Source organism: Paramisgurnus dabryanus, chromosome 7 (genome assembly GCF_030506205.2).
Source record: "Paramisgurnus dabryanus chromosome 7, PD_genome_1.1, whole genome shotgun sequence".
NCBI lineage: Eukaryota > Metazoa > Chordata > Actinopteri > Cypriniformes > Cobitidae > Paramisgurnus > Paramisgurnus dabryanus.
In genome coordinates, this window is record NC_133343.1 from 17,580,528 (window position 1) to 17,606,703 (window position 26,176).

The 26,176-nt window shown below is 39.5% G+C and overlaps 2 protein-coding genes across 8 annotated transcripts; one reads left to right on the forward strand and one right to left on the reverse strand.

Moving 5' to 3' along the window:
- Positions 1 to 4,207: 4,207 nt before the first annotated feature.
- On the forward strand, positions 4,208 to 11,237 carry atg4b (autophagy related 4B, cysteine peptidase). Of its 7 annotated transcripts, none has more exons than XM_065273697.2 (13): positions 4,208 to 4,365; positions 5,074 to 5,175; positions 5,376 to 5,447; positions 5,554 to 5,652; positions 5,734 to 5,835; positions 5,918 to 5,990; positions 6,157 to 6,236; positions 6,663 to 6,862; positions 6,988 to 7,066; positions 7,177 to 7,322; positions 8,028 to 8,084; positions 8,172 to 8,262; positions 10,607 to 11,237. In XM_065273697.2, exons 1-13 carry the CDS (start codon positions 4,356 to 4,358, stop codon positions 10,678 to 10,680), a joined length of 1,185 nt encoding a protein of 394 aa, XP_065129769.1. In that variant the 5' UTR covers positions 4,208 to 4,355; the 3' UTR covers positions 10,681 to 11,237. The 7 variants fall into 7 exon arrangements, with proteins under 7 accessions (XP_065129769.1, XP_065129770.1, XP_065129772.1 ...); XM_065273698.2 differs by having other exon boundaries at positions 4,300 to 4,365; positions 5,074 to 5,271; XM_065273700.2 differs by having other exon boundaries at positions 4,300 to 4,365; positions 5,074 to 5,267.
- Positions 11,162 to 13,104, reverse strand: dtymk (deoxythymidylate kinase (thymidylate kinase)). Its single transcript, XM_065241598.2, has 5 exons — positions 12,646 to 13,104; positions 12,183 to 12,291; positions 11,897 to 11,987; positions 11,510 to 11,707; positions 11,162 to 11,420 (listed from the first exon to the last, which is right to left on the reverse strand). The coding sequence occupies exons 1-5, from the start codon at positions 12,773 to 12,775 to the stop codon at positions 11,310 to 11,312; spliced, it is 639 nt and encodes a 212-aa protein (XP_065097670.1). The 5' UTR covers positions 12,776 to 13,104; the 3' UTR covers positions 11,162 to 11,309.
- Between the last annotated feature and the right edge of the window lie 13,072 nt (positions 13,105 to 26,176).

The following is a 26,176-nucleotide window of genomic DNA, read 5'->3' on the forward strand; positions in this document are numbered from 1 at the left end:
CGGTCTGTTTTTTTTGGCCACGAGGGCCGGTGTTGTCATGCCACCGGGATGACGCGTATTTGCGGGTGAGAGATGTCCCCGCCGCTTTATGCACAAGTTGATTGTGTCCCGAGTCCCGACCACTTATTGGAAGAATTCTTGCATTAGGGTTCATTGACATCTAAAACGCATGGGAAACGCAGGACGTGCCGCTGTCTTCTGGTTTTCAAAGCGCTTACTTGAACACGAGTTTTGTTTCAGACGCGTCTATATTGAGTGCGCTTGCCGGCCGCGCGTCTATATTTTAAATAAACTTGAGCGCGTCTTTTAACAAACGGGCTGGTCTCTAAAAGGAAAAGAATTTACAAAACGTATTTTTTTATCCAAGTCATAGATGAACTCTCTATGAATAGTCATTATTCATCGTTTATTGCAAGGAACAAAAATCTATTTGATGCAAAACTCATTAGTTTATTTGAAAAAAGTCGTTTCAAAAGTATATCCATTATGTTTTCTTTTTTTTTTAACACAATGTACCTTAGCCTACGTTATTTAGCAATAGACATGATCTAAGTACTAAAAAAATAAGATACAGATTTTTCCATTTGTTTCCAATGCATACTTGATAAATCGTGCTTGTGTATTGTATATCAGGGGTTTCCAAACGTTATCAACCCAACAGTTAATCTCAAGACTCACCATTTTTTAGAAATAGAAATATAGAGGAAAACACAAACACATTTGTTTCCTTTAGTTTTTGAATAAGTTTACTTTAGTAATATTATGGTCTTATGGTAGGGATGCATGATTATGGCAAAAAATATAATTGTTTACTGCATTTGCACGGAATATGAAATTATTTGAAAAATACAGTGAATTGCAAGGCTGCAGAGAACAGTGCACTACTGCAGACCAGGGACGGATTATGGTGATGATGTGCCCTGGGCACGGATGTCTCAAAGGCCCCCTTTACTAATTTTTTGGGCAACAGCGTTGCACCTGTATGCACAGGGCTCAAGTGTTGGTTCGCCTCTGCCTGTATGCCCCATCTTAACAATGGATTAACAATGGCACTAATACACGGGGAGAGAATGCACACAATATTCTGTACTTTCACACCACAAATTGGTTTATTTATATCTTACCAGTATCTGTCAACATACATCATACTGTAAAACATACTCAATCAAAAAGATTCTGACCTCTCCAAATCATATCACAGGAGAAAATTCCATAAATATTTTACATTTCTACATTTAGCAGACATTTCATTACATTTCATGTGTAACAGTCGTTCACAACAGGCATTTAGGGGCTGGACACGGCAAAACTTTTAAACACGGCTGAAAATGCCTTGAGGACGCCGAATGCCAGCTGTTTTTCAGGCGAGCGCTTGGGTAGCTGTGATACTTCAGCTGTTGGTTGCTGTGGTAATGTCCCGCCCCTCCTCCGCTGTAATTGGACGGCCGTGTGAGAACTGACATTGACGAGCAGAGATTTCACTCAAGGTTGAATATGTTTGAACTCTCAGCGCTCAGTGCTGAAAAAACCCAGAGCGCCGGGGCATGTTCAATCTCACACCGGTGCGCAACGTTTTGCTACGGTTTCCGGGTTGAACGACATGTTTCCTTGAAACGGTGTGCAACGGAATGCAACAGGTTTTAGAAGCGTTTTCTCTTGTTTGGTGGGTGTGTCAGAAATGTCAGCCCAATCAGCGGCAAGATGTATAAAACCACGCGATAGTAAAGAGATGGTTTCAAGTTGGAATGTTGTCTTTCATTCTGGAAGGCAAGGTCAGTGACTGTAACATCGAGGGTATTTTACAGTATTAAACACACATTTATAACGATTTCATCAGGCTTCAGAAACATTTAAAAAAGAAAACAAAGCATGGCCTCTCAGCTACCGTAGTTGCAACTCTTGCGTCATCACAACAGGGTGTTCAATGCATCACCGTTTCAGTTTAATAAACGTTGTGCAACGTTCTGTCGGGGCTGAACGCAGCCCCGGTGTTGTGTCGAAGTCTGTTCCCCCTATGTTCCCCCTATTTTTCCCTTCAGTGTAGTGTTTTTATGGCGTTTTTATCACGTTATAGGTTTTATTATTTATATATTTAAAGTTTTAATGGCTACTGAGATGTATATGTATGCATTTCTGTAATGTATCTGTATTGTTCTTAATGGTAAGTCAATTATTTTTACAGTATGAATCATATTATATGTATAATATTTATTTAATTATGTATGCAAACATTACATTTTTAAAACAACCAGTAAAGGAAAAAAAAAGAAAAAGACAGGCTATATTTTAAAAGAAATACCCTAATAGAAAACTGAAATTTTTAATAAATTGTATTATAAAATACATGATATTATGCCTTTTTAGTATAACCAATTCAAATCTTTAATCTTTCTAAATGTAACGTGATGAAAACGCTATAAAAGCACTACACTAAAGGGAAACATAGGGGGAACTGAGTTCGACACAACACCGGTTTTCAGGGCGGAAAAAACCCGCTAGCTGCTTGGTTATTTGAAAAACGCAGAGTTTCCAATGGAATCAATTGAAAACATGCGCTGGCCGCGGGCGTAAAAGCTGTGTGTCCAGCCCCTAAAGACAGTGAATATACGTCCTTGACACATTTTGCGTCTTAGTTCGTTTTTTACTCTTGCCATTAGAGAAAATGAACGTTCTCCTTCACAGTTGCTGACTGGCAGGGTGAGGAAAAGCTGTCCTTTTGTGCTTTCTTATCACTGATCCACTTGGTTGTGGTTTTAAACTCATTTTGTTTTGGTTTTCGAGTAACTATCTTCTACGCGTGACTTTTATATTACGCAATGCTTTTCACTCGCCTCTAGATGTCTCTCTCAACAGCGCAGCAATAGATTAAAATTATTTATTTGATTTATTTACTAGTTAATACTTTTGCAACTGCAAAAAAAACTACATTATTCTTCAATATTTAACACAACTTTACTGAACATAAAATTAAAATATTTATTTACAAAATAATAGACAAAGTAAATTTGACAGGGCCCCCTGCTGGCCCAGTGCCCTGGGCAAGTGCCCAGTAGGCCCGTGCGTTAATCCGTGCCTGCTGCAGACTTATACTACTGAGGGTTTAAAGATATTATTTTCAACCCATTCTCACCAAAAAGCGTACAACTAAAGTGGGCCGGTCTAAGGCATGAAACTCCAGGGCTGAAAATGATTCCCACTCCGGCCATGATCCACCATCATTTATTTATTACATTAGGCAGGCTTCTTTAATATGGGCAACATTTCCTTGCTTTAAGTAGTCTATTTAGGCTAATAGGATGTACATTAATCAAGCAAGTGTTGCAATGTCGTTTTTTATTATTAGGCAAATGGCCGTTTTCATTTGTATTAGGCTACCTTGATTTAATTTAATTCACGACTTTTCTTTTATATATGCATTTCGATGGCATTACTATTTGTATAAGACACAGACATATTTCGATATTGTAATTCCATGATTTGGTGCGTCTGTGTTATGTTCCGCATGACAGCCCTGTCATCTAACAATCAATCACCGTGGTCATTGCGAGGCAGCTCGTGCATGAGAATTGACGTCATCCGTAGCAACGAAGACTCACTCTTAGTTTAGGAGTTATCATTTTCCCTTACTAAAAGTAGGTCTGAAAAGCGTTGTGAATAACTTTTAAGAGAAAACTCCTAGCTAAAATCTTTTAGTGCGATTTAGGAGTACTCTTAGTGATAAGATAAAATGCTTTGTGAATACGGCCCCTGGTCTATAACATGAAGTAACTTAGTAGAGTTCGTTGCCTTTTCACATTTTGACCAGCAGGTGTCGCCAGCGTGTAAGGTGTTTCGTTGCCTTTACACATTTTGACCAGCAGGTGTCGCCAGCGTGTATGGTGTTTCAAACGCTTCGAAATAGTGAATCATTTTGTGAAGCAATTGGTTCATTTAATTCCAAGCTTCGAAAGGCTTCATTTCTCCTTCACTATATAACGATCATGTTACCACTAGATGACTTATCTTGGATTGACAAACAAAAAACTATTAACAGGGAATACCGATTACATTGTGAAAAACAATTTAACATTCACATCAACATAATACGTTATCTCGCGGCTCGCCAACTCCAGCTTTTTAACATCAGCCAACATTATGAGTCATATGTCCCACCCTTGAAGACGATCTATTGGTTAAAATAATGCTCACAGGTTTTTAAACCCGTGAGTTACGACTTCAAAACCACGACTCACGACCCTATGCGTTCCATAAGACCCAGACAATGACGCAGCCTTGGCAAGGCGGAAGTCGTTTCTCATTGGTCAGTGTCGTTTAAGGAACATTCAACAAACAAGATAGGCTGAATCACTGTCGGGATGGATGCAGGTAAGAAAATCGCAAGAAAACAATCCATTTACAGTTTCCTTCATCTGACCAGATGTCATGAAATTGTTAAAAAGCAAAATTCTTCTTTCGACATCCGACTATGTGCCCGTTATTGGAGAAGCGGCCTCTACATTTTGGGATTTTGTCATTAAATATGGTACATAGATGTCCTAACTGCTGGCAGCTAAAAGAACAGTCTCCTGTCAGAAATGAAATGGACACAGTTTTGTCGCCTACACCCTACTCTACCAACACGTAGTGGTCAATTTGAGAAGCTATTTGATATTTTGTCTGTTTCAAAAGATTGTAAGCTGCTTTTCCAAACCGCATTTTGGGGCATAGTGCGCTTCAAATACGTTTACGATGCACAAACAAGCTGTCTCGCTAGACTTAATTGTCAGGCTTTAAGAGACGGTCAGTATGTCTGGTTGGACGTTAATTACTAATATTGACGAGACCGGGGAATTGTTGTTATGGACATTTTGTAAATAGATTTTTTGAAGTCCTCTAATAATCTTTTTGCCAAGAGATTTTGCGTTGAGGCGTGTTTTAAGCTTACAATCACGTGGAACTATCAGATTAGCAGGTGTCTTTAAGAATAACTTTGTTTTTAATTTAAGATTTCAGTGTTTCTGGTGCTCACTTATGGTCTAACACCGTGGAAATTACATTAGTAAATATGCAGTCCTGTTCCTTTTCCACCAACAGCTACTCTAACATACGACACTTTGCGTTTTGGTGAGATCGAAGATTTCCCAGAGACTTCAGAGCCTGTCTGGATTTTGGGAAAGCAGTTCAGCGCACTAACAGGTTACTAAGCTGTTGTTCACACTATTTTGACATCCAACTCTCAACCAGAACTGATTACTGTGTGATTATCAAGTACCTGTTTTGGTATGTATGTAAGTATGTATCTATGTAGCAAGTAAGTCTGTCATTAAGTAAGTAAATAAAGGGCTGTTGGTTTGTGTTTAGTTTTTGTTTCTCAAGTGATTTCCTTCGTTCCTCAGAGAAGGAGGAAATTCTGGCTGATGTCACCTCACGTTTGTGGTTCACCTACAGGAAAAACTTTCAGCCAATCGGTGAGAGTCAAAGCCTTTAGTCACCAGTCATGATCTAACGGTGGTCACACACCTAAAGTCCTGTATTAGTATTGTAAAGGGTTTGTTTAGAGATGTGATGTTACAGGTGGCACTGGGCCTACTTCAGATACTGGCTGGGGCTGCATGCTCCGATGTGGACAGATGATTCTTGGAGAGGCCTTGATCTGCAGGCACTTAGGTAGAGGTAAGCGGAAATCTTTTTTTTTCTGGCTTCAAAGCATATTTCGTCTTTTATCTAAGACAATGTTTATTACATGTTTTATAGACTGGAAATGGAGTCCAGGTCAGCGACAAAGAACGGAATATATCAGTATTCTCAATGCTTTTATTGACAAGAAGGACAGCTATTTTTCCATCCACCAAATAGGTACATCTTAAGTCATTTAACCGAGTATTATGCATATACAACAATGGTGGTTTGGTTAAAGTTTTTTTCTTGTTTTATTTAGCTCAGATGGGTGTAGGTGAGGGCAAGTCTATAGGCCAGTGGTATGGTCCTAATACAGTGGCACAGGTACTCAAGTAAGTTTACCAAATAAAATGTGGTAAATTTAAAAATATAACACACTGTTTCACTTCTAAATTAGTAACTTCAAAACACTACTAGGGAAAAAAATATACAAGTTGTCTTGCTTCTTGGATTATCTTTTCATAGATATTGAGTGTTTACACTACTGTGCTCATTCAGGAAACTGGCAGTATTTGACACCTGGAGCCGACTGGCAGTTCATGTAGCTATGGACAATACTGTGGTCATAGAGGAAATCAGTGAGTTTCCTTTTGTAACCTAAGTTAGGACCACACAGTTTTAAAATTTTAAATTCTAAATATGTTATTGCATGTTTATTCCCTTTTATACATACCGTATCCCAACAATCTGAACTTATGTAAACTCCGGCTTTATTATACTTCTGGTTATTTATAAAATACTTGAGTCCCCCTTAACATCAGCACTGAAAAGTATATGTACGTTTGAAATGCTAAATTCAGCATCTATATATATATATATATTATACACATACATACATACATACATACATACATACATACACATATATATATATATATATATATATATATATACACACATATACATGTATATATATTTTGGTGTTTTGATGCTTAAAAATTAGATGTTGTACCTGGATGGTAAAAGGGTGACAAGAAAATATTTTGATTGTTGGCTGTCTGTAGAAAGATTGTGTATGCCGTGGCTGGACTTTGAGAGAGGAGCCTATGCAGCTTCTGTGGAACCTCAAGAGATGAATGGTGATCTAGAGGGGGCGTGTGCTCTGGCAGAGGATGAGACTGCTTTGTGGAAACCACTAGTTCTGCTGATTCCTCTAAGACTAGGCCTAAGTGATATTAATGAAGCTTATTTTGAACCACTCAAGGTATAATCTATTGTAAATATAGACTTGCTCACACAGGATTTGTTGAAGATGAGTTGCTGAAAATATTTACATACTACCTAACGATCACGCATTTTGCCAAGTGTTTGACTTTTTCTTATCTCCAGCAATGCTTCATGATGCCTCAGTCTTTGGGAGTAATAGGTGGGAAACCGAACAGTGCTCACTATTTCATTGGCTTTGTGGGTGAGCAATGTTCATCAGCATAATCTTTACAGAAAGACAAGGATAGGTTTAAGTAAATGTTTACTTATTATTTTATTTGAAAACACTACTTTTATGATGGTATCTTGCAGGTGATGAGCTTATTTATCTAGACCCTCACACCACTCAGCCGTCTGTGGATCCGAGTGAAGATGGTCAGTTTCTGGACGAGTCTTACCACTGCCAGCACCCTCCATGCCGAATGCATATATGTGAGCTTGACCCCTCCATTGCAGCTGTAAGTGGATACTAATGCAGGGGTTAGAAAATCCCAGGGCATTCTCACTTAGGTAGCGTGCACACCAAAGTGTTTACGCGGGGTATGTTTTCAATTGTTTTCAATGGAAGCGCTGGTGGGTTTTATAAGCGCTGAGAGTTGAAAAATGTTCAACTGTGGGTGAAACGCTCAGCTCGTCAATGTCACTTCTGACTTGGCCGTCCAACAACAGTGGAGGAGGGGCCGGACAAATACCACATCATCTAATCGGTGCATCGTTCAACGACTGAACAAAGCAGAAGTATTATAGCAACCAAAGCGCCTATAGTCTGCGTCCACCTGGCATTTTTTAGCCGCATTTAAAAGCTTTGGTGTACTCGCTGCCATACATACTAAAATTAACCCTGTTTTATTGTCTTGTAAAGCCATTTTTACTCTCCATTAAACAGTTTTCACACTTGTAATATTTGGTCATATTGAGTAATACAGTGTGATATGATGTTTCAGTGGGTTGTTTACATGTGCTGACCTCATTAAATATTCATGCAATTTATATGGTTGCATAAACACACTTTGCATACTGCTGTAGATTCAGTGTCTAAAGGGGAAGTTAGAAATGCCAAAAACAGTGTTAACCCTGGGGTTTAATGTACATTAACATGTGGATTAACAATTTCAAGTGTGAAATCTCTTGCAGTATTATCAATACAAAATTGTGTCCCTCAGGGGTTCTTTTGTCAAACAGAGGATGATTTTGATGACTGGTGCGCACAGATTCGTAAGGTATCTTCTTATTACATTGATCTTTATTTTAAGTAGCGTCTGTTCTTGCTTATACCTCTGTTCACTGTTCTTTTGTTGCCTGTGCAGGTTTCAAACTGTAGAGGCCTCCCTATGTTTGAGTTAGTGGAAAGTCAGCCATCTCATCTAATTACTGCAGATGTACTTAATCTCACTCCAGGTAATATCTTATGATGTATGGCACTATGTACATAGATTTAATTTGTTCATGTATACAGAACATGTTTGGATTCGTGCCTTTAATTCTCTGTTATATTGTTGATCGATCAAACTATAATCTAATGTTAACAAAGGCATATAAAAGTAGCTTTAAACACTTGGGTGGGTTGCACCAACAAGGATTAATTAAATATTTTGTCCGCCATGATGAATTTGCCTGTGTAATTAAACAGCAACAATGTTGATGTTGTCATTCAAAAAGGAAATATGCAGTTTATGCAGGCAAAGGAAATGTAATTTTGGTATTATAAATCACTACCTAAATAAATTGGTGATCTAACTGGCTGATTCAAAATAAAAACATTTGACAATTTTTAAAAACAATCTATTGTATTGATTAACAAAGCAGTGTGGCAGGATATATAGTAAAGCTCAGATATGTAAGCAATAAGGTACGAGAGCCGTTACTTATTCACGATACAGCACTTGCCTCAAGTACCTTATTGCTTTTATAAAACAGTTACCACACAATATTAAAGTAAAAAAAAGCATTCCTTCCGCTAGAAAAAATAGTCCCTCACCATGAACAAAAATGTGTTCCAATGTGTAATATGCATGAAAGCTCAAATAAAAACAACAAACCGATATGTGTGGTTGCTAAGGGCGCAGTGATTAACAGAACCGTTGGGTGAAGCGGTCATAGCAGTGTTTTATCATGAATAAAGCACACCTATTGACCAATAAGAATCAAGGATTGGAACTAACCGTTTTATAATGTGATATAAATGAACAAGATGTGTGGATGCATTTGTCATAAAGCAGTGCCATGTTTGTTCCTTTACTGCCATTCAGTTCCTCACTGGAGCGTGAATGACGGAGAAGCATAGTATACGAGCACCGGTCACCTGTGCTGTTAATATTCTGTTTCTTTTAAAAAAAGATGTCTTTGTATTTATCATAGAATAAGAAGGTATCCTGGACTTGACGGTTCAAAGCCGACAAGACATGTTACTGAGCCAACAAACTTACTCTGCCACCACGCTTGTAACTCTTGTCTGTTTCTGATCATTTAGCCACACATTTAATTGTAGAATTTTTTTTTTTAAGATTGAAAGTTTGGTGCAACAAAATTATTAAATCTTGATTTAAACCAGATTTAAGCTTAATCCTTGTTGGTGCAACCCACTCTAAGTGTGTGTTTTTTTTCCTGCATATAATAGTGACAACATTGGGACAAAATGTGGTCTGTAGAACAGTTTGTCCATTTAGGAACAAATATAGGTGATGTCCATGTAAGGAAACCAGCGGTGTATATATAGATAAAAATGGCTCATTCTAAGGTAATTAAAACAATACAGTTCATTATGTTAGGTCTTTATACACCACTGATAATATAGTTATGTATATTACATTTCATATCTTTCAAGAGATCCTTCTAAAAGTTACACAATCTGCCATATTAAAGACCCACTGAAGTGCAGCTTTGTAGTGCTGCCTCACGATTAATCGCGACTAATCATTTGCAGAATAAAAGTTTTTGTTTACATAATATATTTGAGTGTACTATGTATAAACACACACACACACACACACGTATATAATTAAGAAATATTTGCATGCATATATACATGTTTAGATTTAAAATATATATATATATATATATAATCTTAAAATTATACGTGTGTGTATTTATATATACATAATTATTATACACAGTACACACACACATATATTATGTAAACAAAAAGTCGCAACTAATCGTGAGCCCTTAGTTATCCCTACAGCTTGGAATCTGTTAAGAAGCTGAAGTGCAGAATGATGTAAAAAAATCCCTGATCAGTGTAACACTATCACTGGAAGTTAGACATTAATTTTTTAATGCTTACTAAATATTTTAAATGCAAATCTGGTCAATGTTTTGGAGCAGACTAGTTTATAAATATCTTTAATGCTAATTTGTTACTACTAATGGCAGTTTCACATTGCAAGCGTGAGCAGCGCATACTCGCCTAGCAGGAGTTGGCTCTATTTTTTCTGCGCTGCTTATGCTCAATTAGAGTGACAGTGCATTGTTTATGGTTTAAATGCTCATGGATTGACAAGAAACAGTGTCATTTTATCCTAAAATCATGAATGTTATGCAAAGCATATTTTAAAGTGTCATGACATTGAGCAATTTAAAAGAGCAATGAAATATTTAAAAACACACTGTTGCCAGAAGACTGTGCTGATTTAATAATGTGCCATGGGCTTTTTATGTCTATAATTGTGTACTTTAGTACCATATCCATGCTAGTTGCAGTTCAATTATATGTATTTTATTTTCCTTTGTAATTCCTCAACAGACTTCTCTGATTCAGACCGACTGGAGCGTTTCTTTGATTCTGAAGACGAAGAGTTTGAAATCCTGTCTCTGTGAAGAAATATTACAGTTGCCAGTCTTTTAGAATCGGATGGCAGAGCCCCCTCCAAAGAAAAGAGGGGAGGGAGAGAGACAAAGAAAAAATATCATTGACGTCCATGGCCAGTGTGGCATTTGGTGGCATAGTCAACCGCGTCAAACACACAGCTTTCTTCTTAAACTGCTATACTGACTGATCTGTGTCCTCCTGAGTGAGCCAAAGTCAAGGCTCATAGTATCTTCATATACCATCATGTACTTGCATTTAAGTGTATCTAAGTCTTAACACTATAGATTTATTTTTAAGTGATATGGTGCCTTTTTACCTTTAAACACAGGTTTGCCATAACACGTTTTAAGGTATTGGTTGGAATAACTGCTTATCAGATTTGATTTAGCATTTACTTTCGACAAGTGATGGTTTTGGACCTGTATTAACTTGTAAATGGCAATCAAGGAAGGTTGATCATTTACATACTGGGACTTTTTCACGTTCAGAATGTCTTTACACAAGTTTATTTTATGAATATTTAATTTGGATTCATTAAAAATAATAAACAAACAATTAGTTTTAAGTTTGTTAATAATGCAGCACAGTCAAATATAAAAAAAATTCTCATTTGAGCTAGCTGATTTGGAGGAGCAGTTCACCTCCACAGTGTTCCAATTGGCACATTCTCTGATAAACTGATAATATTCTCACTTAAAAGCTTAATATCTTTGTGCACTTCTTCAATGGTTCTTGCTGCATCAATTACCTGGATAAGGAAATCATGAAAAACAAGTTTACGTATTATAAATACATGCTGTAAAACACATTCAGTCCTAAATGTAAAAAAACCCTCACCTTCCAGTTTACAGAGGTATCTTCCATTAGCTCTTTAAACCTTTGATGAACTGTGTTTTGGAAATGGCTTGTTTCGTACCGTTCAGATCCAAACTCCCCACGGTTTTCTGCCACACTAGGATTAAGCTGCAGAAACATCACCAGGTCTGGCTTTGGCAATCCCACATCTGGATTCTTGCACCAATCTATAGAAAAGCCCTGAACATATAAAACAACTAAACTCATTTTTAGACTTGATTTCTGATATTGTTGACTTATAAAAGTAAAATGATTTAATGGACATATGTGCTGTAATCATGTTTGTATAAAGAATTAATCTCAACATCATTTATACTATTTTGAAATGATTTCTTTGATAAAATGTTTTGGAGTAACAATAACACTTACAGGCTTGGCACTAGTGAAAGCCACTCCTGAAAATGCATAACGGTCCACCACTAGATTAATTCCTTGTTCCAACTTCTGTTTCATCAGAGGTCTGAAATAAGAAAATGGATATCTGAAATACTGACTAGTTACATGATTATTAACTTTTGACAGAAGCATAATCTCTAGCATTAGTGGAATAGGATTTATATTATATGTGTACTACAACACATGGGTGAAGAAATGTACAGAATAGTTCACAGAATTACACCGACTGTCGCTGCAATATTTAGGAACAAAAACGTACACCATTTCCCAGCGGTTTGCTGAAAAAAGCAGATGTACAGTGTGATCCTCCAGATTACTCTTCTTCTCCAAATATGAACTGATGAGTTGACCAATCACCGTGGTTCTGTCTAAAAAAAAAACCACATAAAAACAAATACCAAAACTGTGCATATTAATTACACATATGTCTCAAAACCCATTTGTCATCTTTGAATGAGCTCACTTCCAACTGTGTATTATGAAGCTCAAAGTCTGAAAGTGCATGTGTGAACTTCGTATATCGTATTGGTAACGCATTTATTTGAAATCCCCCAGTGTTTTAACTTGGCACGATAGCATTACCTTTCAAATACAGTCTGTACTCTCTAGATAAATCTGCAAAAATGTAGCACCTGGTAACCTCTATACAATCATTTTTAACAAATCCAGCAAGCAAGAAAGATTTATTACTGAAATTCATTTTTCAACAGAAATGATTTTACCAGGAAAGCGCATCATTTCAGCCGCTCGCCCACTTTGCTGTAACTCCTGGACGAGTTTGTGACACTGTGTGGTTTTCCCGGCTCTGTCTACGCCTTCTAACACAATCAGTGCTCCTCTTCTGCAAGACATCTTTTTGACGAATAAAGACTTAGAACCGCAGAAATAAATACAACTATTGAATATCAGGACGTGCTCTCTTCACGCGGATCTTTCATTCAAAAGCCAAAACATTTCCGTTGGCGGAAGTCTCTTCTACGTACTTCTTCTCGTTCTTCATCCTTTTAACGGTTGCTTACGTGTTTGGAGTATTACCGCCACCTACTGTATATCTCCATGGGTAATGCATCTGTTTTGCTGCGTCTCCCTTTTCTGTAATACTTCATCCACCCAATTAGATCCTAGCCCAGGCTTCATCTGGCGCTGTGTTCAGCTCCCCCAGACAGTTTCACGCGTCCCGCAACCTCCATAATGAACAAAAGCATATCACATTCTTAATATTAACTATACCCTATGTTCTACCCTGCTGAAAAAACAAGCTAAAACCAGCTTAAGCTGGTCAAGCTGGTTTTAGCTGGTCTCCCAGCCTGGATGTTTCATGCTGGTTTAAGAGGGGTTTTGGTGACTTTTTTAGCTGGTCAGGCTGGTTTTAGCTGGTCAGGCTGGTCTTAGCTGGTTTTAGCTGGTTGGGTGGCTGGTCTTAGCTGGTCAGGCTGGTTTTAGCTGGTTTAAGATGGCCAGGCTGCTTTAAGCTGGTCTTAGCTGGTTTTAGCTGGTCGGGTGGCTGGTCTTAGCTGGTCAGGCTGGTTTAAGCTGGTCAAGCTGGTTTAAGATGGACAGACTGGTTTAAGCTGGTCAGGCTGGTCTTAGCTGGCCAGGCTGGTTTTAGCTGGATTAAGCTGGCCAGGCTGCTTTAAGCTGGTCTTAGCTGGTTTTAGCTGGTCGGGTGGCTGGTCTTAGCTGGTCAGGCTGGTTTAAGCTGGTCAAGCTGGTTTAAGATGGACAGACTGGTTTAAGCTGGTCAGGCTGGTCTTAACTGGCCAGGCTGGTTTTAGCTGGTTTAAGCTGGTCTTAGCTGGCCAGGCTGGTTTTAGCTGGTTTAGGCTGGTCTTAGATTCTCGGCCGGCATTTCAACGTTGAATCAACGTCAGGGACCAACGTTGCATCAATGTTGAATTACCTTTTGGTTTTGCAAAAGTGGATCAAAGTTGACTTCACAACGTTGTTTCAATGTTGATTTCACAACATTTCAATGTTGTTTCAACATCACACTTTCAACAAAGGTGAATCAAGGTTGATATCGCGACGCAGTTTTAACACACTTTTTAACACTAAATATAGATTTTTACTTTACATTTTAATACTCACCAAATGATTTGCTGTACATATCATGTTTTAGTGTAATTATTACAAGAATGCAATTTGCTGCTCATTACCTACAGTACAACCCCATCCATAAAACTAAACACCTAAAGTAGGTAAAGTTTGTGAATGATGGCATGTGCCTACCCTTTCTAAATAAACATAAAAGCAGCTGTTAAAATTGATCTTTTATAGATAAAAACAAATTCTTTCAAACAGTTAGGTTTCCAGTTAGTAGTGCAGAAGTGGAATATTCCAAATACAGAATAAAAACATAAAATATGAAAACAAAATAATATTTTAAAGTAATTTTATTCATCTGAATAGAAAAAAATATTCTAGGAAAACTGCAAATATGAATTTTGTTGTAGGTTTAGCTCACAGTCTTCTTATGGCCACCAACACCCTTCCATTCTGGCTCATACTGTACTTAAAATCTGATGACAGCATCTAAAGAGGAAACAAAAGTCATTTTCAAAAAATGATGCATTTTTAGCCCATGTATAAAAAAAATCTTGTTATTGCACATCAGGGTGTGTGTGTGTTCTTTAATAGTCTGTCTAGAAACATTGCATAGCCATCTGATGAAGGAAGAAAGCTTTTGTGTTTACAAAGGTGACAATAAGCCTCAATCAAGATCACCTACAGTGCATTCAGAAAGTATTCAGGGTAGACCCCTTTCACATTTAAATTTTAAGGTGGTTGCATGATACTGTAATTGTTTAGATATTTTCCTCATAAATCTACAATACATACCCCATGACAAAGTAAAAACTGAATTTTAGAAACTTCTGCAAATGTATGAAAAAAGAAAACTGCAATATTATATTTACATTATACATATTCAGATCATTTGCATCAATATCTGCAATTTAGCTCAGCTGCCTCCAATTTCTCTTGATGGTTGCTGATGGGTTCGCATAAACACATGAAGATATTTTGAGGAATGTCTGTAACCAAACTGACCGGAAAGCACCATTGACTTCCATAATAGGCTAAAAGAATACTATAGAAGTGAATGGTGCTTCTGATCGCTTTGGTTACAAATGAATCCAGGAGTTGCAAAGATTGCTACTTCAAAATGGGCTTCAACTAAGTACTGAGTAAAGGGTCGGAATACTTGGGTCCAGGGCATGAAATTAACACCCGACCACGCGCCAAATGCGGGTGGATTTTGCAATTGGCGGGTAACACTGTCAATCTACCAGCCACATTGGCGGGTAGCCAATGCGAATCAGTGATGCGCGGGTCATTGTATAAACAACCCACTCCCGACCGACATTTTCAACTAACCCGCCCCGCCCGCAATTGTTCAAAATAGTTTTTAAACTCGACCGACTGACCGCGGCCTGAATATCATTAAAATATTTTTGGATGACTCGTAACCGGCACCCGCTCATTTCTTATCAACCTGCGCATATCACCGATGCAAATTGAGTGATTCATTGAGAGGATGCGACTGTTTCGCAACGTTCATGCGATTGGAAAGAAGATGAGGCACTTCTCTGACTACGTTTGGATGTGCGAGTAAGTATTAAACTGTTGGTGAGATGGGATGAGAATGCAATGCTGACATATGCTACTGTACAATCACAGTTGCACAGATGTGTAGTGCTGCTGTGATGGATCAGAACTCTTGATGTGTAAACTTTAGAGAGAGTTTCGCTACTATGCTTTATACTGTAGTACATTAACATACATTTTGCGAATATAGTAACATGCATTTTGCGAATATAGTAATGAAAAACAACGTATGTGCGGCGTTTATGTGCGCAGTTTGTGCCCCCTCTGTCTCTGTGTGCGTGCGCGGGTTTAAGGGGACTCAATAGGGCACATCGGAGAGATGCGTTCCTAAAAGCATGCGTACATAAAATCTTTCTGCTCTTGACAGGGCACATATAAATAAAATGATCTCAACAGTATTCATTTTCTAATAAAACATTTCTTTATGTCTTAAGTGTATGTATAGAGAGTCAAAAACCAGTCTGTGCTGGTCTTAAAGAGACAGTAACCTCAATTAACCTACTTAAGTCTGTGTCATTAATGTTAATCAAACAACCTAAGACAAAGAGAAATTCACTTTTGTAGCTCTGAAAAAAATTATATTTAATTCATACAATAAAGACAGTGTTATAATTCACTATTCGGGCAAAAAAAAAAACTGGCTGGTAAAAAGTCTCTGTGGCAGGTGGATTTCTAAATCCACCTGCCACAGTGGCTGGTGGTCAAAAAAGTTAACTTCAGGCCCTGCTTATATCAATATTAACCCCCCCCCCCAAAGAGATGCTGAACAGAGCAAACATTGACTGGTTGCTTTACGTGTGGGTCAAACAGCCTTTTGTGCAGTCACTTACCAATAAAAGCTAAGATGGACTCCAGACCTTCTGGACTGTCTGTGAGAGACTTCAAACTCGCCCAGACCAACAAGGCATCTTGTTAGCAGACATCCCGACCTGATAAAAAAAATTGATTAGGAGATGTTCTGGTCCTATTTTTAATATATGTTTTACAAACTTACCACAGGTGATCTGGCAAAGCAAAGACTTCCCAAATCTCCTCTTCAGGCTCATCTTAGCTATCATTGCATTTGATAAAGTTCAGAAAAAGAAAAACATATTTCATTAGTATACAATCATAAATGTAATGTTTTGGTTAGAAATACAAAAAACTGTGGCCCAAGTACAACTTTGAAAGAAATAAAGAATGTTTAAATTTTTTGTCATGGTACACTGTCACTTCATTACTTTTTGAGTGGTACAGATTTGGGCATCTGGAAAGACAAATGACTTCACCTCTGTGTATTTTATCACACTTCTTCAAATTGCATGGTAATCTGCCTCCAATATAAAACACATAATAAAATAAAAAACAAGTCATGGCCCCTTTTCAAAAGAAAATATAAATTGTGAAATACAAAACACTGCATCTTAGTTATTATGATTAGTAGAATTTGATCTGAATACAAAACAAATACTAAATGCATTGTAATGTTGTAGGGGAGATGCTTCAAAAATAAATAGTAAATTATTGATTTCTATTACAAAATGCTAGCTTGGTGGTGCGTTACAATGGTGGGTGGTAGCTCATGGACATAGCCATCATTTAAAAAATTATGATTAAACCATAATACATAAAGATGCTGTTATGTACACCACCACAAAGACCAATTTTATATGTCAATATGAAGCCTCTCTAAAACCTGCATCAACATCCACTCTGAACTATGAATTAACTTGTGTCTTTGTCTACTGAAAACAAAGGGTTTGAAATATGTAAGCCTACATACTGTAGAAGGAATAGTGACATACAAAAGAAATGAATTGCTGTGCTGAACAATAATTGTTGTATCCTAAATTATTTTCTTATATTTTCCTAATGACAATGATAAACCAGATATGCACTTTTTGAGCACTTATGTTTTGGATGCAAATATAAACACAAAGTAATACTTACTCTTCAGCCAATGGAAAACATCAAAACACAACAAGAAAATGACCTGTAAAGAAAAGTGAACATAAATATACAATAGTTATTAACTTAATCCAGAATTGATGGCTTCGGTTTAAATTCTTAACCGTTTTAACAGGCTACTGTAAACTGTGTGCCCGTACTGTAAGTTAAATAACCTTACATTTACGCGTCAAACCCTACATTGAAATAACTTGCGTTATAATTATCTAAACAATGTCAAATAAATTTGAAGAACGAGGATAACACATTTTTATAGAAGGTAAAGACAAATAAAAGATCTGCATACATTAGCTAATGCGTCACGAGCTCAGTCAAACCACTGCATCAACATTCAACATTAAAGTTCAGAATATTTTAGTCATATCGAATTAACTGTTACTAAAAACAAAATAAACATAACTGTGAACTGATTTTAATGACTTAACCAGGAATTAATAAAAACTTACCTTAGAATTTGCCATAGAAATGAAAACTGTCGTCGGAGGTAAACGGTTAAAATCCACTTTGAACTCACGAGGACGGAGGCGCGCGCCCGCAAATACGTGTGCTCGACTTCTTGCTGCGCTGACAGGTTGATAACGTCAATGTACCGCGAGAGTGTAATTTCTTGACTCGCTCTCGCGATACATTGACGTCATCAACGTATGATGTCTGTTCTAGCAGCGCTGCATGAAGTCGAACATGACTAATAACCATAGCTAATAACACATAACAAAAGACAACATGTTAAAAAAACAATAAAGATGGTAAAAAAAGATGTCCCACGTCCAGACTGAACTGAAAATTAGAACTTGTTTAACAATAAATATTTCTTGTATTAAAATAAACAGAAATATTGTGCTTTTAAAACATAGCTTTTTAGATCTTCACCCGGGGGTGGGTTCAATTATTTCATAAGCATGCCTGCACATTTTGTTCTAAATGGACAGAGCTTTATAAAAAATAAAAATAAAAATATGGTTTTATTATAATAAAAGTGTAGTAACTAGTTTTTGATTTAACAACAAACATCAAAAGAAAATTATCTGCTAAGATAATAACAACCAATGATAATTTGGGGGCCCATTTGGGATGTGGTGTGAGTTTGCCCTGCCCACACTGTCCCACAGTATACCCCACAGTGGGCCCGCATGGGCATGTTTTGCTTAAAAAAGGCTGAGGGACCTGTCTGTGGCACCGTAAAGAAAGCCGATAAAAGGTTGGATGTTATTATATTATTAATGGTATTCTTAAAATGTATATTTGAAACGTTATATTTTAGACATTGTGATGAAAATTTAATAAAAATAAAACAACCATAATAATACTTACAAAAAAATTATCCAGCCTAATCCATCTCCTGAATTCATATGGAAATCACATGCCCCACCAGTGTTAAAATCAATCAAATAGTATACATAAAATATAAGTATTTTCATTAAATGAGTTTTTAAATTTTTATCTAAAGGATTCACAAATTAAAATGTCATAATACAATCGTTTACCATTCACCGTACTGGCATCATTTTAACCAAATTTCAAAGTTGATTTTTAAGCATTGTATTAACCTTTTGCAATCGTTTACCATTCACCGTTGTTTCAACATTGTCTCAATGTTGAAAAAACAACTGAGGTTATTTCAACCAAATTTCAACGTTGAAGATTGGTCATGCCTGCTTGGTGGTCCGGCTGGCTTGTCTTAGCTGGTTTAAGCTGGCCAGGCTAGGAGACCAGCTTGACCAGCCAGGCTGGGAGACCAGCTTGACCAGCCTGCCCAGATGGGAGACCAGCTTGACCAGCCTGGCCAGCCTGGGAGACCAGCTTGAACAGCCATAATACCAGCCTGGCCAGGCTGGGAGACCAGCTTGACCAGCCTGGCCAGCCTGGGGAACCACCTTGACCAGGCTGGGAGACCAGCTTGACCAGCCATAATACCAGCCTGGCCAGGCTGGGAGACCTGCTTGACCAGCCTGGCCAGCCTGGGGGACCACCTTGACCAGGCTGGGAGACCAGCTTGACCAGCCATAATACCAGCCTGGCCAGGCTGGGAGACCTGCTTGACCAGCCTGGGAGACCAGCTTGACCATCCTGGCCAGCCTGGGAGACCAGCTTGACCAGCCTGGCCAGCCTGGGAGACCACCTTGACCAGGCTGGGAGACCAGCTAAAACCAGCTATTTCCATCTTAAACCAGCTAAAACCAGCCAACCAGCTTAGGCTGGTTTAAGCTGGTTTTTTCAGCAGGGTAGCCATGTACCTTTAAAAAGTTTAAAACATTCCTTCATACCAGTAAATCTCTCAGCCCCTTAGATTGCTGTAACATTGGTTTATCATTAAAATGGCCAAAAAGACTATAAATCGCAGTTTTATCATCCCTAGAAAGGGAACTGAGGACCTGAATCATGTTCACCTGTCTTTATGGGTTATTCTTTCTGCAAATGACGGTAAAGAAATGATTTGAATCCTATAAGGGATAATGTAGAGGCAGCCGGTAGTTATTGGGAAATAAGCCCCGACAGTGTGATCAGGACCCGACGCGAAGCGGAGGGTCTTGTATCACACTGAAGGGGCTTATTTCCCAATAACTACCGGCTGCCTCTACATTTACACGGCTACTTGCCACATAAGAAAAAAAACTGGACATGAATATGAATTTGAAACATTTTATTGGCATATTGGTTTTAAATTAACATTTTTATCCTTCCGCAAAACTTTGCACAGATGCATAAAATGATCGTAATACCTTAAGATCCTCTGCTTCATACTTGTCTGTCTCCATTTTTTCTCTTTAACCAGTCTTTGAGAAGTTTTAATGCCCATTCTGTATTTTTTTGTGTGTTGGCTTCAGTGCCGGCGCCAGGCGAGCGCTGATGAGGGGGCGTCTACCAGAGGGGGCGATCACATGAATGCATATAATTCCCCCAGCTAGAAAATACATAGGTTTGGTACATTAAGTTTTAAAGTGTTATAAACACACATCTCTGTAATACAACCACAAAAACTACAGCTATAGAGCAACGTACAGAGCTCTGAACAATACAACAACAAAAAAAAACCCATACCGTTACATATTAGCACAACACTCATTTGAAGTTCAGACCCAGAGGTAGAAATAAATTGGTGGGGGGCAGTGTTGGCAAATAGAGTTGATGGTTTTCAGCCCAAAAACGGTCCAAACGCAACATTTTATCAACATTTTGGTTCAATTTGATCATATAACGTAGTAATTTTAACTGCCACAAGTAATGCACCATAAGCTAGCGATTAAGCAGCTAGAGAACCACAATAGCAAAATGACAATAACTCGTTTACATATACCCCAGCTAACACACGACGTACTAGTTACGTAATTTATTGGTCATTTTTGGTAATTTCATGACTTACCAGCTGGCAACGTAACGGTTACGTCCTAGGGAGGTAATTTCATTACCATTAAAGAACCAAAATCACCACGTCGCCAGTACGGACTCCTTACGTCGCAACATAACCAAGTGTCACGGCCAAGGGGCTGGCGCTACTATACTAAGCCACGCCCCTTCTCAACTTCCACCTCGAGGAGGTCCCCAAAGCCAACCCAATGACCAGACAACACGAGAACAGGTAAGTATTAAAACAATCTTTATTAAATATTTAAAAGGTAGTAGGGAAATGGGGAAGGGAAATTAAAACTAATATCGGGCTCTGCCCTCCAGGTAGGCCTCAGCCGGGGGTAACGGGAAGCAAGGGGCCAACGGGGGTCCAGGACGTGGGAATTAGGCTCCGGCCTGGCCTTGGTAATCCGTGGCGCGCTCCTTCCTCCTGGAGGCAGAATCAGAACCAGTATGAGTGTGGGGGATTATTATATTGGTCGCGTACCTGAATCTTCCTCGGGGAGGCTCTCCCTTGTAGTTACACACTTCTCGTCGGGTTACTCACTACTCCTTTCCTTCTCTCCACAGGTATCGACTTGGACACCGAAGCACCGTTAGCTTGCTTTGAGATGGCTCTCACCTTTCAACTGGACTAGCGTACCGCAAGTACAGGTTTGGCTCGGCTTCTCCTCAGAATATTCACTCTTTCTCCTCTTCTTTCCACAGGTATCGACTTGGACACAGAAGCACAGTCAGTTTGCTTTGAGATGGCTCTCACCTCTTAGCTGGACTCAGCGTACCGTAAGTACAGGTTTCACGCTGTTCTCCTCAGAATAGGCACTCTCTCTCCTCTTCTCTCAACAGGTCTCTACTTGGACACAGAAATACAGTGGCGGGCTCGCAGCAGTCAGCGCGACGTGTGCTGGGGTAAGTAATTCCTAAGTAGCGTCGGGGGCGAACCCTCACGACCGGTAGGTGGTAGCAGAGGGGCGGAAAATCCCAGCGTCTCACCGGGCCGAGCGCTGCCCTTTCCTCGTTGCCGTCAGGTGTTCGAATTCTGGACAGGGGCGCCCCCTTGTGGAGGCCACGGGACGAAGGGATTACGTCACCTCTCTCTCTGCAACAACAACGTTTATGCACTGGAAAGCATCAACAAGAATAGCCCCAAATCGTACTCACACCTCTGCTGCTTCCTCAGCTCTCCGCCACCGCTCTTCACATCCACCCAGTGGCTAGGCAGGGGAAAGACTCGGTTTCTGGGCACCGTATTATTTCTGGAAGCCCGAAGCACGCTCACAACATATGCTGTATTGTACTAGCTACGCCAGCAGCCTCTTTGCCTTCTCTTGACGAAGAGTGTGAAGGCGGGGGTAAATCTGGCAACACACACACAGCCAAACACAGCAACCCACAGCAATAGACAGCACCACGTCAAAAAAATAAATGTATCCACAGCACAAAGACTCACCCACCACTTCAAGTGTACAAAAAGGACGCCCGTCTTCTCTCACTTCGCTTCGTTCAGGCTTGGTGGTGGAAATATGTGGCCCAGCTAGTGATGTCGTTATTGTGTCTGCTACGGTAAATACTTCCTCAGCTCACCCACCACGCTCTATGAGGGGTAGGGCCGTCCTCCTCCTCCTGAAGGGAGTTAGCATAAACCAGGTCAATATCACAATCACTTTTAGCTTACTCTGGTACTCACAGCGTTGACGTGTTAAATATCCACTTTCACTTCGACACAATCCGTCCGATCTTCGTTCTCCTCATAACCTTTAAGGTTCACGATGTCCCCACAATTGACTGTTCCAGCCTGGGAGAGAGAGAGAGAGTTAAACAGCTACAATACAGCGTACCAGCGGGCACAACACAGTGCTTACACACCCAAAAGGTCTCAATCCACCAAATACTCCGTGTGTTTTTCAAACTTTAAGGTTCGGAATGCCTTCGTAAGTATACTAATGCAACCTCCGGTGCAGTGCTCCTTTAACTCACAGCCCCGTCCTTTTTTCGCCTCTCCTGGCTGCCGCACTCTTTCCTCTCGCTATAAGCGCTCTTGTGGATCAACGGCGCCCTCCGGCTCTTCCAAGGACGGGGCGTGTGGTTCAGTCTGCCCTAGGCAATAAAAAGGAGCTCATGCCCGAAAACAACTCTTCTCCTGTGTGCTGCTACAGCTCCATTTATGTGGCCCGTCCTCATCTCTTCTTCCAATCAGAGCTGCTACTTTAATGTGCTGCACCTGTGGCTCGTTTCTGCATAATTTGCGTTGCCTGGGAGACCAGGGGCACGTTCAATCTCACACCGGTGCGCAACGTTTTGCTACGGTTTCCGGGTTGAACTACATGTTTCCTGGAAACGGTGTGCAACGGAATGCAACAGGTTTTAGAAGCGTTTTCTCTTGTTTGGTGGGTGTGTCAGAAATGTCGGCCCAATCAGCGGCAAGATGTATAAAACCACGCGGTAGTAAAGAGACAGCTCGCTCAATGGGTTCAAGTTGGAATGTTGTCTTTCATTCTGGACGGCAAGGTCAGTGACTGTAACATCGAGGGTATTTTACAGTATTAAACACACATTTATAACGATTTCATCAGGCTTCAGAAACATTTAAAAAAGAACACAAAGAATGGCCTCTCAGCTACCGTAGTTGCAACTCTTGCGTCATCACAACAGGGTGTTCAATGCATCACCGTTTCAGTTTAATAAACGTTGTGCAACGTTTTGTCGGGGCTGAACGCAGCCCAGGAAGTGAAGGGTGCGTTTAAAAATTCTGTCCGGGCGGAACCTCTCCTCTCCATTTTCGGTTCCGCCCTAAGTCACCTGAGCTGCGTTCAGCCCCGACAAAACGTTGCACAACGTTTATTAAACTGAAACGGTGATGCATTGAACACCCTGTTGTGATGACGCAAAAGTTGCAACTACGGTAGCTGAGAGGCCATTCTTTGTGTTCTTTTTTAAATGTTTCTGAAGCCTGATGAAATCGTTATAAATGTGTGTTTAATACTGTAAAATACCCTCGATGTTACAGTCACTGACCTTGCCGTCCAGAATGAAAGACAACATTCCAACTTGAACCCATTGAGCGAGCTGTCTCTTTACTACCGCGTGGTTTTAAACATCTTGCCGCTGATTGGGCTGACATTTGTGACACACCCACCAAACAAGAGAAAACGCTTCTAAAACCTGTTGCATTCCGTTGCACACCGTTTCCAGGAAACATGTCGTTCAACCCGGAAACCGTAGCAAAACATTGCGCACCGGTGTGAGATTGAACGTGCCCCTGGTGACACAAGTACGTCCCAGTTACGTAATAAATTCGTACTATTTTGGTAATTTCATAACTTACTGGCAACGTAACTGTTACGTCCCAGGGAGGTAATTTCATTACCTTTACAATTATATAAACATTCATTTCCTTTTCTATTTAGGTTAGCTTATTAAAACTTTTCAGTCTCAAAGTTTCCCTTAAATAAGTCAAAATAGATTAAATACACACGAACTGCCATTTACTATGGAAGGTATTTTTGGACTTTTTTAAATTAATTATTTAAATTATAAAATAATTAATTAAATTATAAAATAAAAAATAAAATCGCAAAATATGTCCCAAATTTGAAAATGAAATGCTAAAATAAAAACTAAAACATTATATTAAATTATTTCATTTTCATTTTTAACGTGATGAAGCATCATTCCGGCCAAATTGAAAAATTAAATTAAATTGATGATTTGACATTTCATTTTCAATATAATCTTGAGTCAAGACAGACAATATTAAAATAAAAAGGCAAGCTTGAAAAGGAATCTGTAAATAATTTTTTTTAAAGGCTTTTTATTCATGCCCAAGCAATAATAGGGACAAAATTAAAATGTAAAGTTCAGTTTTAATTCTATGTTCTGTTTTTCTTTTTCTTTTTCATTTTCATTTTAATTTTCGTGTTCACTTTTATTTTCAACTTGTATGCAAATTCAATGTTAATCAGTGGGTGGGGTTTACTTGCTAAAAAAAATGGGATTGGCTGAAGTGTTGCCAACTCAGCAGACTTTAGCCGTTTCCCAATGTCAAGGAAGGATCCTCGGAAGCTAGAATTTCGAGGATGCTACGTCATCGACGTCCGTCGAAGGACTGTTCCAATGTCGAGGATCCTCGAAATTTCAGCCAAGGACTGAGTCCTTCGTTCGACAAATATCCCATATACAGGAAAGGATGCAAATGTGTATCCTTCGCGCTCTTCACGCGCTGAAATCACCCACAATCCTCTGCGCGCAGCACCGAAAGCACACCTTTCAATCACGTAATGACGTAATGACGTGCACTTGCTAGCCTGTTCCATTTAACGTGTTCTCCGAATGCTTAAAAGGAGCCTCGCCTCGCCTCTGAAGGAAGTGACTTGTAAGGACTAGTCCTGCCAAGGAAGTATCCTTGACATTGAGAAACGGCTTGTGTTGCTTCCCAACGTAGCGACCTTATTGCTACATCTAGCGACTTTTAGACCCATTTAGACAAACTTAGCGACTGTTTGGATGAATCTTAGCTTCATATCTGTACATATAGGCTACTGTGTCGCTTGTACCGGCCCACGAGTGCTGGGTGGCGCGGTCACGGTGAAATGTGCGCCTGGCGTCTACCCTCTGTGCATTTTCTGAGCAGTGAACAATTTAGACGGTACGAACTGACGCGTGGATGAGATTCGCATGCATTGTTTACATTTCAAACACTAAAAGTGTCTGGTCCGCTGTTATGTGTGTATTTTCACACATCTGATCCAGTGAGGCGTCAGTTTAACGAGCTGAAGACATACACCGACCAGTCACTTACTTTTATATGAACATTATCTGTTTATTCAGCCTATGTGTTGTCTTTACAAGTATCGTATCAGGACTTGCGTCCTCTGTGAAATGCAAGTCTTTCAGGGTCTACCCTGTACACTGCACTGGACACAACATACAGTTCTGACCATAGCTGAAGCAAGCACATAAAGGCTGTGACGATAACGCATTACTGCATCACCGCAGTAGCCGTTTCACATGGTACGCGGCAACCGCGAGTGTTTAGTTCTTTTTCAATAGGAGACGTGCGGAAAGCGGCAAAACGGGGGCGGTTACAGAGGGGAAGCGGAGTTGGTCCACACGCCTTGCTCGTGCACCCAAAATCCTATTCCTTCTCCGGACATGGTACTTCATGACAGGCACCGTTGAAGATAAACATATTTGCACTAAATGCTGCACAAAACGCTTCCAATACAAGAGAAAAGCTGAAGCCGCTCGGCGATTTTGCCGCTTACCGCGTACGGCCATACGTGAGATGCCAGCTGCGGTGATGTCACGGCCGCAACCTTCTTAAACATGAAGCGTGTCATGCACAGGTGCTCTGAT

Coding starts and splice junctions, on each gene's coding strand:
- dtymk (XM_065241598.2), bottom strand. CDS start 12,775: ATGTCTTGCAGAAGAGGAGCACTGATTGTGTTAGAAGGCGTAGACAGA. Junction 11,988..12,182: donor GCAAACCGCTGGGAAATGGT/GTACGTTTTTGT, acceptor TTCTTATTTCAG/ACCTCTGATGAAACAGAAGT. Junction 11,421..11,509: donor ATACCTCTGTAAACTGGAAG/GTGAGGGTTTTT, acceptor TTCCTTATCCAG/GTAATTGATGCAGCAAGAAC.
- atg4b (XM_065273697.2), top strand. Junction 5,991..6,156: donor ACAGTGGCACAGGTACTCAA/GTAAGTTTACCA, acceptor GTGCTCATTCAG/GAAACTGGCAGTATTTGACA. Junction 8,263..10,606: donor TGTACTTAATCTCACTCCAG/GTAATATCTTAT, acceptor ATTCCTCAACAG/ACTTCTCTGATTCAGACCGA.